Source organism: Engraulis encrasicolus, chromosome 16 (genome assembly GCF_034702125.1).
Source record: "Engraulis encrasicolus isolate BLACKSEA-1 chromosome 16, IST_EnEncr_1.0, whole genome shotgun sequence".
Taxonomy (NCBI): domain Eukaryota; kingdom Metazoa; phylum Chordata; class Actinopteri; order Clupeiformes; family Engraulidae; genus Engraulis; species Engraulis encrasicolus.
Genome location: NC_085872.1, coordinates 4,010,025 through 4,026,857, shown reverse-complemented (window position 1 = coordinate 4,026,857; position 16,833 = coordinate 4,010,025). Strand labels below are relative to the sequence as shown.

Genomic DNA, 16,833 nt, shown 5'->3' with positions numbered 1-16,833 from the left:
ACTTGGTACACTTACCAAAATGAACTTCCACTAGTCCTATACTACTTTTTGCTCAGTGACAAGCAGGCCTAGTGCTATTCAGTTCAGCCAGACAGTTGAAAAAAAGACATGTGCAGTGATATAAGTTGCTTTCAGATGAACTTCACTTTCTTATTGCTTGCACCTGCAAATACCTGGATGGTAAAACGTCTGATACAAGTCAAGTCTTGTGATTCAGGCGTCTTTGCTAATAATGAGGTAATTGCTTTCCCTGAAACAGATATTTTCAAGTCAAAACAATCTCACAAGATGCCGATATCAGTAGTTTTGCTGGAAGACATTCTAGATGGATTACTAGAATCAGACCAAATAAAATAGTGCCAGCTGTAACCTCTCTACTGAGTGTGGCTTCGATTCAATTTATTTCCGATGGGAAGCAGCACAGAAGAGAAGCACCACGTTTTATGGATCTCGTCAGATTTCACAAAGACTCACCTCAAGACTCCTTCATAATGGCATCTGGCATGCTCCGTGCATGTGGTGTGCTCTGCAACATCATCACAGGGGAGGGCGTAGTACCGTTCATCCTAGCTTCCTCTGACAGTAGCTAAATGAGAACATATTAGTGCCTAAAGGTTGATGTAAATTGTTTGTGTGTGGCAACTTTGGTCAAGGTCTGCACACTAACAATTTACATCAAACTTTAGCCAATACAAAACAAACATAAAAAACTCACAGCAAGTCACATTGAAACTCAAAGCAGCCTGAAAACGGATACAAATAACATCTAAAGTACATCAATGTGGATACAGAATACTGCTCCATTCACCTGTGTTATGTTACTTTTTTACTCAGGAAAGAAGGCCAGTCACAGCTCATGAGCAAGACTAAAGGGATGCATAAGAAGGTACATGCTGTTTGTTTGTTGCGCTCACTGCTACTCTTTATATATCAACACTTAAACAAATAAAAGGTAAATATCAGTGATAAGGTACGCCCTTTAGAAATTCTCACATTTTAATTTAAATTGGCCATTAAACATGGTCTGGAGTGAATAGTTTTTTTGAGGTCACACCATATCATCTCAATTGTTTTTTGCTAGGGTGTTTACTTGGATATTCCAGAATGTGTATTCACTTGTTATGAAGCCAATGTAAAGTTGATTTTACTTGTAAAAAAATATATGGGTTGTTGTCCTGTTTCAGCACCCATCCTCTCGTGTGCTTCAACTGTGTGATAGACTATCTCATGTTTTTCTGTATAATATCTTAATATTTTTGTGAGTTCATTGCTCCATTGATAATAGCAAACTGACAAGGGCCTGAGGCATCAAGGTAGTGCCATATAATAATGCTCCTGCCACCATACTTAAGAGTGGAGATGGGGATTTGGTGAAGGTGTGCTTCTCCAACTTTCCTCCAAACATGACATTGTGAGTTCCAATTACCAATTCAACTTTGGTTTCAACTTTGGCCTACAGAGTCAGCAGTAATTCTGTGATCCGTGAAGCATTTTTTTTTGTTGAAAACTTCAAAGGTATAGTAGGCCCTATTTTTTTTACAGAATTAATGCAATTTTTGCTTAATTTGGTCAGTGTTGTAGATATGTCAACAGAGATGATGATATGTTCCTGTGATTTCTGTAGGCCTAAGTCTTCAGCTGACCCTCTAGGATTTTTTTGTAACCTCATTATGGACTCTGTGCTATGTCCTTGGAGTAAGTTTTGCAGGGCGATGACGACATGAGACGCAACACTGCGAACAGGGGTGTAGGTTTAGTCTGAGCTTTGGCTGGACCCAGAACAAACATCACGCATACTGTATACACACAGATGACTGAGGAAAATGCACTCTCTATATCTATTCTATAGGCCTAATTGTTTGAGTGTTTTTGTCAATGAAATGCGCTTGGCCCCCCAAACGATAAATGTCTCAGCCAGTGATTGGATTGCACTTGGATTGTAATGTTAGGTCAACATTTCTCTTTCAACTTTTCTCACATCAATTTTAAGCAGGATGGTTGAATGTATTTGTAAAGTTCATGCATAACTCACATACAACAGAGATTATTGTTTTAAACATATTTATTCAGAACTTCAGAGTGAAATGTAGAACCATAAAAAGTATCTCCACAGAATATAGATGGGTTAATAATATATCTTCTATAAAATATTCAGTATCTTCATATTACATTTTTCTCACAATGAGTCAGTTGGTGACATCGTTGATTTCAACACTGTATCTGTGTGGAAAGTGCTAAGCACAAAGGGTAAGTCATAGTGCAAGACTTCATATCAAAATGGATCTGCAGTCTGACCATTTTTATCACTTCATATTGACCGAGTTTTAAATTAATGTTCAGTTTCCTCTAAGCGTATGACATTTTTCCGAGGTAGTTGGCTGGAACATAACCCTTTTGGCCGTTGACCTCAGCAAGCCACCAATCCTTGTTGCCTCCCAGGTCGCTGAACTTGAGGATGCGGACATGCTGGGACTCCTGAAGGGTGAGCTCCTGGTCACTGCGTGCTTGGAAAGCATACACTGCATAAAACTGCAAAGCAAGACATTGATTAGGCAGGTACAGTATGTCTTTCAACTGAGTACAGTAGCTGTAGCTGAGTGGAACCTGAAGGTATCCAAACTCTTTCTGTAGGTTGTAAGGCTGGCCAGAAGATGGCACTATTTACATGTTTTTTTTAGTACTGTGTCCTTTTTCACAACATTTGATGACATTTCGATTTATATATCATCTGCAACACCCAGTCAGAACTCAATGTGATATTTAAGGTTTATTGCATTTATAAAATCTTCATTGAAATCAAGTATGGCAGGTAGGACCTGAGTGAAGCCTGCTACCTGCCATATTTGATTTAAAATATTCATAGAAAAATCTTCAGAGAAAACATTCATTAGACAGCAAGACATTTGTTATTACAACGCATAAAAATACTATGAAAGAATAACATGCAGTGAAATTTGAATTTCAATGTGCCAGTGCCATATCCAAAGTATGCCATACTCCCCCTGACCATCACCAACCAACCACACACTGCCCTCACCTGCTGGTCATCACTAGTGTCCGTGTCCTCTGGGCCCTCTGGCTCCACCTGGAGGCCAGAGAGGGTAGAGCTGCTGTCAGAAACATGGAGGTTGAAACTGCGAAGGCTGGTGTTGCTGCTCCCGGACACAAACAGGCTCAGGTTGTCAAAGTCCTCGGCCTGCTCAGCCTGTGCCCTTGCCTGCTCCCGCTGGGGGTTGTAGACTTTCAGGAAGGAAGAGTACACATAGCCCTGCGTACCTGCCAGACACACAAAGAGAGCTCTGTCTGTCAGGAGAGCGGAGGGGAAACTGGAGATCACTTCTCAACCACACAGGGACATGGGGGGTGAATGGTAGCATTGTAAGAGAAAAGGCGATCCAAGCTCCGCTTATGGGGGGATCAGTGTCGGCAGATGGAAACCTGGATAGCACAGTTATGGGGATGCAAGACTGGAGCAAGATATTTCATTTTAAAATTCTAAAATGTATTGAGAATGTATATGGGCTGAACAAGAAGAGCATATTATTAAGCAGAAACTACTGGAACATATTAAGAGACCATTTAAAATATTTTGTTCTGATTTTACTATTGATTGGTATATGTTTGAGTAAAAGGAACATTAACAACTCCTAGTGCAAGAATTTAACGGTGTTTTCACACCTGGTCCCTTTCAGCGATTTAAGTGAACTCAGATCTGTGACACTGTTTTTTCTGTGTGAATGTGAATGCTCCAAAGTGTACCCAGACCCCTTGGAAGTGAACTGTACTGAGACCTTTATTGACATGGTCTCAGTCTGCTTCGCTTATGAGTCCTGACAAGCTGCACTTGTGACTAGGTGGAATCACTTAAGGAGAGCTCTAGAGGACCAAGTGAGGTCAAACAGAAGACTGAGACACCATAAAAGCGTAACAGGACCAGAAAGAGCAGACAATTCTTTTTGTTTTACGCTCATAATATGAACAAAAACAGAACAGAGTTATTTTGCTGTTGGTTCCCTTTTTGGTCCACTTAAAGAGGACTGAGTTTGGTTCACTTAAAAGGGTGAAAATGCCCTCAGCTGCCGAACTTGGTTTGATGGCTTGTGACCATCCCTCTTGATGATCACATTTCAGAAGTGTTCAATGGGACTCAGGCCTGGAGATTTGGTGAAGCACACTCAGAACATCACCGATTCTCTGCAAAATTTCACAGCAGGTGCAAGACACTGGTTTGTAGATCTCTCCCGGTCTCTATCTAACCATGAGATGACAAGGTGTTGGAGTGCATGTTAAATTTGGCAAAGGATTGGTGATGATCTGAGAGTGCTTCAGCAAGGCTTGAATTGGGAAGGTTCGTGTTTGTGAAGGACGCGCAACTGAAGCCACATCCAGAGTTATCTTAAACCGAAACTTGCTTCCTTCTGTTCTGACAATGCGCCCGGATTCTGAGGACAGTTCTTTAAAGCAGGACTGTGCTCCAAGCAACGCATCTTGGTCAATCAATGGCTGGGTGGAGGGCCACTAGATCAAAACCCTGCCATGGCAAGTCTAGTTGTAAAATCAGAAAAACGGATAATTTCGAAGTGATCAGTTATGGGTTTTTTTCCTAGGCTATACTTTTGACAGTGCTTCAAAGTTCTGCCAGACACGTGCACTTACACAGATGTCCACTGCCTGTGCAGCGAGTCCCTTCAAACTGTTTATTATAAACGGACCTGCATTGCACAAAATATTTTGCTTTTTCTCTGTGTGAGAGAGTGGGATTTGCAAAACAAAGCAGAATTGCTGTGTTGATGTGGGTGCCTTTGCTCACGGCATGGATCACATCATAGTTACAAACACCAGGCTGTTGTTGTTGTTAGGCAACATCCCTCAAGGGATATGAACAGAATTGGTCCAAAGCACTGGGACATTACTATTCCTTGGACCCTTCCCACTGTGTATTGTAAACTGGGAAAGCAATTCTCCAAACAACATTACCATACATTATCAATGACGTTATGTCAATAAATAGAATTTTACACTCTACAGCTCCCATAGAAGTCTGTGTTAAAAATCTCGCAAAGTCCTTATGACATCATAATGAGAACTCAAAATGTTGGCAAAATTCTAATCACATATTTGTGATGGTACTCCTCAAAGGGCTAAAGGAGAAGTCTTGGACCCAAAATTGTATGGTCATTACAGATATGTTGTGACCCAAGTTTTGTTGCACAGTCAGAAACTGGTTTACATTTCTGTGTTTACATGCAACATATGTATTGACTGTGATCAATTCAGTGAAGTCTAATTATCAAAGATATAGGCCTATACACTACCATGTCTACCAGTGGAGAAGAGTATGTTTCATGTATTTGATATGAGCGCCATTCATTCAACACCACACCTTGTCTCATTTTTGTTACTGGCAATTATTATTTTTTAATACATTTTCACACCACAGCTGGCTACCCACCCACTTTTGAGTCCCGACCTACCAGTTAAGAAACACTAATTTAGAGTACTGTATCTATTGGCATAGCTCTGTACATGTTTGTTTACAAAAAAGCTCGATGTACACCGTTCTGCCATATAAAGACACACACTTACCCCCTGTGTCTACAAGCCAGCGGCTGCTGCTCCCCAACGGATCATGGTCCTCCAGCAGGGCTACCACCTCCCCTTCCAGCAGACTGACATCCATCTCCTGGCACGCATTGCAGTTGCGCTTCAGCTGGTACAGCTTCTCAGCCGGGTAGTCCTGCAGCAGCCGAGCCCTTTGTCCTTCCTCCTGACGCTGGATCTCTGGGGCCTGTGGACAACAGTCAACAGAGGTCCTGACATCATCAACCTAATGCCCAGTGACGCCAGCTTAGAATGCTGCCTGGGTGGTATGCCACACTGCTTCCCCACTTAGCAAGGTATCAGTATAGGGATGAAGCCAGTAGCCAAACTCAATGATGGAACTGCTCACTTCAGACCCTGAACTGGACAAGGATACAAGGATACAAGGATACAAGGATAACAGACATGTATTTCACTACTGGCTTCATCCCTATAGTGATACCTTGCTAAGTGGGGAGGGGGAGTACACAGTCATGAAATACAATTAAACCTTTAAAAAAAGTTTATGTGTGTGTAACAAACCACTTGATCATTAATAACCTGGATTTTGTTTGTTCAAGAAAACATTTTTTTCAACAAAATTAGCACTTTTATGAATGGGACGTGTTTTAGCCACATTCTCAAGAATCAGTTGTTTACATGCGTTACTGAAAACCAAACTTTTTCTCAACATACCACAATTTTCTTTTCACGTTTCTCAAAGCTGACTTTACGCTCCATCAGGCGTTGTGCGTTGTCTTTGACGAAAGTTAAGTTAGCAAGCTCCTCCATGATACTGTTCTGGACTTCACTGATATTTGACAATGGTGCCTGAATGCAAGAAACAATATTTTTCATTATTATTTAGCTCACGCACAAAATTACCTTAAGAGAATAAGCACAAGCAAGAGACTAAATTAAAAAGGGACACTGCATTTTATATTCTCTTCTATTGATATCATGACCATGCATTATGATTGGCATTTGGCTTCAACAGGGAATCAGAGGTAAATGATTCTGTCACAAATCAACGAATGTATATTTGAGACACTTGCCGGGAGCTGGTGGATGGAAGAGCATCGCTGCCTGGTGAGCTCCGTTAGCTGCTGCAGCAGTGCCACCAGAAACAGAAGGCAGTTGCTGAGGATACTTTGGGTGGCCAGGTTGAACCTCTGTAGCTCCTCTACCAGCTGGGCATTGAGGGCCTGGTAGTCACGACCAGCCTGACACGACTCCTCAGAGGGCGAGGGGGACAAGGAGGAAGGGGAAGAAGAGGAGGAGGAAGAAGGAGAAGAACGGCTCTCTAAGCGGCTGCAGTAGTCAAGAAGCTTGTCGTAGCGTTTCTGGATGAGCTTCTGGGGGGCTGCAAACATGCTCTGCAGCGAGGACAAAGGAGCCAAAACCAGCCGCTCCATTCTCTGTATCTGTGGAAAAAACATCCAAACACTTTCAGAAATGGACATCACAATGAAATGACTTAGAAGAACATCATACCAAACTCAATCCTGTGTCATCATATTGTACAATCAATTAAGTAGCCTCTTACTGCACATGGGGTTGCCGGCGGGCCTATTCACTATTTGCTGAAAATACTCAACTACATCATAACAACAAGCTATGACAGTGCAGAGAGCCTTAAGTAACACATTAAGACATAGCCATTACAATTTTGGTGACAGTAAGGTTATAACATAGGTGCTGCGCTAAGGGGTTCATCTTGTAAATACTGGATCGTAAACTTAGGCTACTATAAACTAGTATAGAATCAAACACGCTAAAACGTAAATATGATAACAAAAAACATTGTATACTACTTTATACATTTATTTCCTATAGGAAAGCGGTATTGCATATCCGTGGTTGAATCTTGTCTCTCTATTATTCATATTGTTCTGTGATTAATTGTATCTGCGAGCTTAATTGAGATATAAGACATAGGCCCTAACTAATATAGAGGAGGTCAAGCTGAGTAACCAGTAACCAGTTGAGTAGTAGCTTACGTGAGAAGAGTACTGTACTTGAGTAGGGATATAGGCTACAGATGAGAAAGAAGGATAAAAGGTGGAAATGTCCTCCTGTTTTTCCTTCTTCTCAAACATTGTTCAACTGGTTATCTCAACTTGTGTCTTCTATCACAAATTAGCTTACCTCTTGCTCCGAAAGTAATCCAGAAACATTTGATCACAGTAGGCCTAAGATATCAAGATGAGAATATATCTCAAGTCACAAGATAGAGGCACACATGAGCAAGACCGCTTTCCTACGGGGGACACACCTGAGGTGTTAATAAAATTTAAAACAAACTCACAAAGTGCTTGTAAGGGTCTGTGGAGGTGTTATCATTCTTGGTTCTGTGAAACCCATTGGTGTCTATTATGTCTGGATCCATCAGAATTTTCTCAAGATCACGTGCATTCTCTGCAGTCACAGATACCATTTCCTGAAAGAGAAAGGAGAGAGAAACATGGATTATGTGGATAAGCCCCGAACACCCCCGATTATTTAGAAAGTGTACTGTAATGTCTCAAACAGATTATTTCTAATGTTATTTTATAAGGTTATCTTTCACACACCGCGCTCTTCCGTCTTGTTGGTGCGTCTCTGAAGTAATCTAGTAGTAGGGAATGGATCGCACTCAATTTTTCTTCTTTCTTGTGGTTTTATTTTATTTTAACTTTGCAGGGACTGACATGACAGACGTTTCGGCTGCACAGAGCCTTCTTCAGTGTCACCGGTGACACTGAAGAAGGCTCTGTGCAGCCGAAACGTCTGTCATGTCAGTCCCTGCAAAGTTAAAATAAAACTAAAACCACAAGAAAGAAGAAAAATTGAGTGCGATCCATTCCCTACTAATGTGATTTTATAACATTACCTGTGCTTGCTGCAAATAGTACAGGACATTTTTAACCAGCAATCTCACAGCTTTCTCCAGGCTGCGAAACATCTTCTCCTCTTTGTCAAACAGTTCATCTCGAACCTGGACACAAACGTGAAAGGTAAGTATCGAGTATCAGATGTCAGAAGACTGTTAAATGTATACGTGACAAAAAGGAAAGCGAGTGTGATTGTTCAGTCCCCATATCAGTAGCCTACCTGTGGCTCCACCCCGGTGAGGATCTTGAAGTGGCCTGTTAACCGATCTGACTTCTTCCTGATGGAGTGGATGTTGAACTTGTTCAGCCTGCCTTTCAATGTGCCCTCCCCATCACTCCTTTTGTACTTCATCACTACAGAGAATGTACGTATACAGGTAGAGGTGACACATTGCATTCATTACTACAGTATTCACTAATAGGGATTTTCCCATAAAGTTAGACAGATGGAATGGCAAAGAATGGTACAAATACAGTGAGTAGTATATCCCCAGCCCTACATTAGTTAGTGGCTGTGCACACTCACCAATGTCTTTCCTTCTCTTGAATTCATTGATGTTTAGGTTGATGATCTTGGCGGAGGCGAGGGCCTCCTGTAATGGCTGGTGGTCTGGATGATCTTCAGGGGTGGCCTGCCAGAGCTCAGCCAACAGCAGCGGATATTTCATGATCCGCTGGACCGGCTTAATAAGAAGGGAACCCATGTCCAGGAGATTGGATTTTCCCCTGAGTGTGGCAAAAACTTAATTGAGACTAGTGTCATGTATAACCAAGCAAGCAACCAAATCAGAATGCATGTCTAGGGGTACATTTAGACATAGCTGATTGTGGTGTTGTAAGGAAAGACAAGTATTGGTTTTGTAGGATACTTACTCTTGTGCATATATTTGCCTGTAAAGAATAATTGAGCACAATTAGCAACACTGAGGGAGGATGTGTAAATAAGTGATAATAAAGTTTAATATAATAAAAAGGTTAGTATTTACTTGAGTGAACCTATACATGTCCGGAAGTGCTGCTGAATCTCCTTCTCCTTCTCGTAGGACTTCAGTAAAGTGTTGGCATCATCATGATGATAGCAGTATATTTTATAAACTTCTTCTAACACAGCCTTGGCCTGGATGAAAACCTCCCCTTAAGGATGGAAACAATACAAGAAAAAGAGACAGAACTGAAATCTTTCATACATTCGCCATAAGTGTCTTTTCTCTGATATAATCAAGATAATGTTTACATTATACTATGCAGTGCCTCCTTTCATACATTCAAGATAATGTTTACATTATACTATGCAGTGCCTCCCCTTTGTTGCACCTTATCTTGTTTGTGTGTGTGTGTGTGTGTGTGTGTGTGTGTGTGTGTGTGTGTGTGTGTGTGTGTGTGTGTGTGTGTGTGTGTGTGTGTGTGTGTGTGTGTGTGTGTGTGTGTGTGTGTGTGTGTGTGTGTGTGTGTGTGTGTGTGTGTGTGTGTGTGTTACCTGTGAGTACGGCCAGAGGGTCAGGTTCTGCTGTGGCTTCCTGAAGCCTGTGCAGCAGCTCAGCTGAGACGGCACACACAGACTCCATGTTGGTGAATAAGCGGTCTACATCCACCACCTACCAGAAACGCACATAGATTACAGTGAACCTATGCAGTGAACATTCCAACAAGTGAACATATTTTGTGGTGATGTTAGGTTCGCTACAACAATATGTTCAAACACAATTTCAAACTTCTGTGCTAACATCTCTGCTACATTTTTGACAATTAAGTACACTTGACTTGACTTGCTGTGTATCTGATACTGATATGAACCAACTGATGAGTTTGCCGTTTGGCAAACTATGTCTGAAAGAATAGCCAAACCATATACCTGAGCCACGCGAAGAGGTTGCAGCACCTCTCTAATGCACAGATCAAGGTCGGTGAAATAATCGTTTTCAGTTTTCACCAACTCCTCAATGACCTTGGCTCTCTTCGCCATCTTCCTCTGCCGAAGCTCCTCGGGGTCAAGTGCAGGGGACGCCGGTGAGGAGAGGTCATGTGGGGCCATCTTCTCTAGTGGGTCACACAATACACACGCACAAGGTAAGAATACTGGGACATGTACAGTGAAGAGGGAAAAACACTTTTGTCATTCTAAACACGAGTGGGTGTTCGAAGTTATGCTCATGTACTGCATTATTGATATTTTATGAAGATGAAAGACTGTATATTGAATATATACGGTAAGTATGCCTTTCAATTATTAGTGAGATTAACATATTGAATTGTGGTAGGTTGGTAGAGAAAAAATATAAATCCAGCTCAAATCTAGCCCATAGTATAGAGCAGTGGTTCCCAACCTTTTTCTTAAGGGACCCATGTTTTTACTATTGTAAGCTTTGGTGACCCAACCACGCGAGCGCCCGCACGAGACGGAGTCACGAGATGCCCTCCGTTTCCTGCGAAAACTGATTTTAGTTATTTTATTCCTCAATTCGTCTTTGGTCAAATATAGAATAAATGTTTAATGTAGCACTTACAATTTGTTGCGTCTATGCATTTATTAGTTAAATGCTTTGTCTTTTATTCAACATGGGCTATATATATTTAAAACGAAACCCCTTAAAATCAAGAGGGCTCCGCGACCCCCTGTGGATCTTTGGCGACCCATAAGGGGGGTCCCGACCCATAGGTTGGGAACCACTGGTATAGGCTACATCTAATGGCGTTGACAGCATGGTGGCCACCTTCATTAGAATTTCAATCAGGTTTTGTCTTTTTTCTGCCTCCCCCCCTTTCGTCGCTCAGAGTGGCTAATCTGTCTCCATGCCTGCACTTTGCATTTGAGATGAGGCCTGAGCTTGTGTTCAGGGAAGAGTGATGTTTCCGTACCATCTAATCACCTCACTGTACTTCCTCTTCTCAGAGAGAGAGAGAGAGAGAGAGAGAGAGAGAGAGAGAGAGAGAGAGAGAGACTCACTAGAGTGGGACTGGTGGGGGAGGGGAAGGGAAGGGAAAGGGAAGGGAAAGATGGCCTGGTGTCAGGTTACAGAAATGATTCCCATGGTGATGTAATGTCAAAGCATTGCAAAGACATTCCAGTTTAGCTTCAGCTGGAGGAAGCACCTGACTATTACACACCACACCCACATCTAGTAAGTGCAAACACAAACTCTGAAAGTCTCTGAAAGTCTAAACACAGCACACTGAACTCCCTGTTATATACACCTTCCAAAAGGTGAAGGCTAGCAAATAGTCAGGTTTAGGGGGCAAATCTTTATATGTCCTACTCTGGGTATACTGGCTGGTTGATGTAGTATCTATCAGGCCTTCCTTAGAATGAAAATAAAGGACAATGAGCCTGCCAATCTCACAGACGTGGATAGGACTAAACTGGATACTGCTACCCCACCCATGATATCACATTACAAGCCTTAACACTTATTTAGAAATCTGAGTGGATATAGAATACTGCAATATTCTTCTGAGTGACAAAAACTGGTTAATAGGAATTCATTTTTAATTTAATAAAAAAGTTACAAAAAGATAAAGTGGCAAGGCAATGGCTGAACTCTCATAATGCTACATTTCCCAGTGAAAACTATACTACTCAGGCTGAATGAGAAGTGAAAGGCTCCACCCGTGAGAAAATGCGTCGGAATAATGATTTAAAAGCCACAAGTGTGCTTCTTTATCCTTTTTGCCCTGAAGGTACAAACTGTAGGAATCGAAAGAAAAGGAAGCAGCTTTATCATAATCACAGTCTGCCCTGAAATACCATGGAAATGTTCGACAAAACTTAAAACCAGCAAGATCCAATATGCATAATGCATGAAAACTATGCAGCACATCATGCAAGTCAGCTCAACTCATTTCCTGAACTGGAATGCCATGTAACTTAAGGCAACTGAATGCACTCAATATACATTTCTACATTGATATTTGTTGAGGAAAGCACACACGAAACACATAACACAACCTCTGATTTAATCCTACAGGTATGTGAACATCATAATTGGGAGAACTTGCCGAACAAGAAATACACAGCAGATTTACTGACTGTAACTAATGACCTAACCAACAAGTACTGATGTGAAGGGAAGTTATTGTTCTGCAAGTCCTGTATTTCCTCATTTAGTGAAGTCATCCTTTACCTTTGTCCACCTATTAAATGGCATCAAGTAGGTGCATATTGTTCAAAGTTCCTTTTAAGTGCTTCATCCACAACAGAAAGTGCTGATGTGGTGTTGACTGCCATTATTTTACCTACATGTCAGACCAGCTGATGTGGATACTTTGACACATGGCAGTTGTCGTCACCATGGTGATGTGAGGTTGTGTCTCACAGCAAAACCTGTATTTTATCATGTTCATCAGTCTGACCCAAGTGAAAAGTGTAATTTATTTAAGCACAAACCACCATCCTGCTCTGCATGACAATACCAAAGAACCAAACAATCAAGTGGCACCAGATTGCCATCATAGTTTATGGTAGTGTCAGTGGTATTCTGGCATGCCAGAAGGTCTACATTCCTGTTGTATGACTTACAGACACCTTTTTGTGAATGAGACAAGATTATCAGGTTTTCATGAAATGCTGAGGCCTAGTTTTTTGTAATTTGAGAAACGAGCATTGTGTATTGTCAGTGTTTGACTTAAACACAAGCTACCAATGTTGCAGCAATATCCAATATTCAAGACATTATCTACATCAATCATGCTGGTGTGCTTCCTTATTCTTGCCCTGATGAATAAACAAATATTGTATCTTAATGATTTCCTGCAAAATCCAAAGACAGTTGTCGTTCCACACGAAGGTCACATATTGCTTGTTTACAGTAGCAGCCTGGTGGCTAGCCCTGCCCAACACTACTGCAGGGAGGCCAGCACAGTTTGCATATGTGACATCATCCCAAAGGACTCGCTTCATCCTTCCCACATAACAACCCAACAGGTGCTAAGCATCAACAAGCGGAAGGCAGACGCTATACAGTAGCGTCATCACTTTAAGGAACTTGTAGAAACTGTGAAGACAGGTCTTCCACAGTTAAAAAGGTTCCAGTACAATACAAAGTGAACCATATGTGTGTCTAGGGATGACTTACCTTTTAGCCTGGCGCTGTACTCTGTCTTATCTGACTGGCTCCTTCTGACCAACGTTCCAATGTTAATATCACCTTTGGAGCTGTCATCGTCCACTATCGTGTCTGTTTTCCTCCTCTCTAAGTACCTGAGTAACAGCCTTTTCCTCCTCTTAACTGTTTTGTCTTTCTCCTTCTTCTCCTCTTTCTCTTTTTCATTTCCACCGGCCTCGTTGGGATCCATCCTGAATCCCTCGTACCCCTGCTGTCGTCTCTCTCGCTGGGCCAGGGGGAGGGAGAGAGAGAGAGAGAGTGTATGTGTTTGCCTGGGAAGGGCAACAGGTGCAGAGCTGCTGTGTACACTAGCAACCTGCTCCATACAGGTAACTCCACCCCCTGCCCCGTTGTCATACCTGTCACAGGAGAGACCTGTGGCCCCTCCCCTTCTCCTGCACTGCTATGCGTCATCACTAGACACACTAATGCACCTAGAGACAGGCACAAAAAATGAGAGGAAACAGCGGGGAATTGTGAAGCAACAGATGTAAAGCTCAGAACACACTATACAAAAACTATTTAGCTGTGACATGTCTACATATTAAAAAATCAACATACAATGTGCGGACCGTGGCCTGTGTTGGAAAATGCCTGGACCATACTAGCTACATTTGCATGCAAGGTAAAATGTAAATGCTGGTGGATACCTCAAAGGTTGAGAAGATAAAACATTCAAACTGCTCACAGACCCTTACAACTTATGAAAAAAACTGTCAAAAACAGCCCTGAGCAAATAGCAGTGTTCAGTTCAAAGTTCAAAGATCAAAGTACTTTATTTGCCATTTGTGCATAAACTAGTAGTCCAAGCACATAGGAACTCTTGTGCAGGCCCTCTGAGTCAATAAATAGAATTAAATAGAAAAATAGGAAGACAAAATACATTAAAAAGTGATAAAAATCAAAGAGATCAAAAGAATAATTAAAAAAAGGTGGATCAAATGTTCTTTTTGGCCATCAGTCTCACTGTTGCTGGGAAGAAACTGTTGAAAAACCTTGCTTTTCTGGTAGGAATGCTGCAGGAAATGTGTCCTGTAAGTGATGGGGCTGTTTGTATAACACGATTATACTTGATACATCTGAGGCTTTAAATAATACAATAATAAACATGTTAAATAATAGTAAATATGTAATGGCAAATAGTAAAGATGAACAAAACACTCAATTGTGGCAATTGAATTTTCATATATTTAACACAATTTCTAACAGTCACCATGGTTTATTCTACAAAAAGCATCTCAACATGTTTAGCTGAGATCTGAACAAAGAGGAAGGATCAACAATGACCTCATGGTTTAGAGTGCAATAATAGCCAGGAAAAATATCACGTGAACCAGGATCATAAAACGCTCTGAAGCCAATGTAAACACTGACAAAGCTCTGCTATCAGATCGTATTGCCGTGGGTGAGATATGACAACAAGTAAGATAGAAACATCCAAACAAGAAGACAAGAGACATTTTCTTGTGTAGGCCTCACATAAAATACACTGCAGTAATTGTCATATTAATATTTAACAGAGTACAGTGGTTTTCTGTATCATATTAACAGTGACGTCTCAGAAAGGTGTTTACTTCTCATGACTCACAGAAGCAAACATGGGCTTGGTGGAAGAGAAGTGGGACCAAACACTTAAAATAGTTGATTAATATTTAGTGGCCTGCTAGAAATGTTCACTGATTCATGTGATTATGTCAATTCTACATTAAAAACACTCTTTCTGAAATGCTGTGAATTTTTTAAAAATGTATTTTCAAGTAGCATCAGGTTACGTAATGAAGTAGGATCAGGTTCTGTCAATGTTATCTAAAACAACAAAAATGTACAGTGATTCTAACTAGAGAAGAACAATAAAAACAGGACGTTTTTGAATATTTAACAACATGATACGCAGCGTTTAATAAAACAATAAAGTAATAAAACAAAAAAAGTTTTCAAACTGAATTTTAAAATCCCAGCTGAGTGAGGGGAAGATGGTTCCATAGGAAAGGTGAGCGGAAGGTGAAAGCCCTGTGACCAGCTGACTTCTTCCGCACTCAGGAGACCAGCATGCATGGGCCACAGACTCCGAGATGGAACATAGGGTGTGAGAAGCTCAGAAAGATAAGTAGGTAGGTGCCAGTCTATGGAGGGCTTTGTATGTGAACAACACAATCTTAAAGTCTGCTCTAACCTGAACAGGCAACCAGTGGAGGGAAGCTAGGATTGGTTAAATATGTTGAAATTTCTTTGTCTTTGTTAAAACCCCAGCTGCAGTGCTTTGCACTTGTTGAAGCCTACTTGAAGTGCTAGATGGAAGGCCAGAAAACACATTGCAATGGTCCAATCTGGGTGTAACATATGTTTCAGCATCACGCAGAGACAACATGGGTCTGATTTTTGCAATATTAGATGACAAAAGGCTGGTTTGGTCAATACGATGTGTGGGGTAGCTGGTGCCAAATGTCAACTTTTACAACCACAGATGTGGGCTCTGCCCTGGAGAGAGATTTCTGTTGAAATAAATGACACAAGAGTCTTTAGTGACATAACATTACCACATGTAGATTTGTGTTGGGAGTCTAAACAAACAGCCTACCTTCAACAGCAATGAAAGGGTGGCACTGTTTGGGTAGCCTATTGAGTCTATTTAATGTGCACACGTTTAGATTATGGCCTGCTGACCTTGCAAACAGTTGTGATAGTTTCTAACTTGCTAATAACCTCATTTTTTAAAGCCTTGTTTTCCTTGTATGGCATTCCTACAGGCACATTGTTCTTTCTCTTCATTTTTGACAAATGCAAAACATGTTTAGGAACAAACCGGAAGTCAGTGTGGTGTGGTGTGGTGTGGTGTGGTGTGGTGTGAAGTGCGGTGTCCATCTAACATGTTCCAAAACCTAAAGCCAAAGAGAGTAGAGTAGAGTAAAATGATTCAAGCCTGTGCATTTCCTGGATCCATGTGATGTCATGTGAACGCCCTTTTAGGATACCTGCGGTTAGGAGACCTTTGGAGGCTTGAGGTTGAGAATAAATGGAGTTCCCTTGGCACTGTAGATGGCGGTAGTGCACATCTTAGGCAAATCGTCACCAAATGCCACAGAAACAGAAGAATTATATATCGTAAAATTGTTTCCATAATCACAACCTTTGTCCTGACCATAACTCCTAGGTCTAGACATTGTATGTCTAAAGGCCAAACTTGTCTCTCTGATGATATTGAGGAACAGAGCACCATCTTCGGACAAGTGATGAGGGTTATGGCAAAATCTTGGTCTTGCAGAAAAGTGATAAAAAAAATA

General features: G+C 41.3%; 1 protein-coding gene across 1 annotated transcript; it reads right to left on the bottom strand.

The window, feature by feature from the left end:
• Positions 1 to 2,073: 2,073 nt before the first annotated feature.
• Positions 2,074 to 13,823, bottom strand: arhgef38 (Rho guanine nucleotide exchange factor (GEF) 38). Its single transcript, XM_063220123.1, has 14 exons — positions 13,523 to 13,823; positions 10,306 to 10,490; positions 9,931 to 10,048; positions 9,440 to 9,587; positions 9,327 to 9,344; positions 8,980 to 9,179; positions 8,674 to 8,807; positions 8,453 to 8,557; positions 7,889 to 8,020; positions 6,636 to 7,004; positions 6,277 to 6,411; positions 5,587 to 5,788; positions 3,038 to 3,276; positions 2,074 to 2,529 (listed from the first exon to the last, which is right to left on the bottom strand). Exons 1-14 carry the CDS (start codon positions 13,740 to 13,742, stop codon positions 2,347 to 2,349), a joined length of 2,388 nt encoding a protein of 795 aa, XP_063076193.1. The 5' UTR covers positions 13,743 to 13,823; the 3' UTR covers positions 2,074 to 2,346.
• Between the last annotated feature and the right edge of the window lie 3,010 nt (positions 13,824 to 16,833).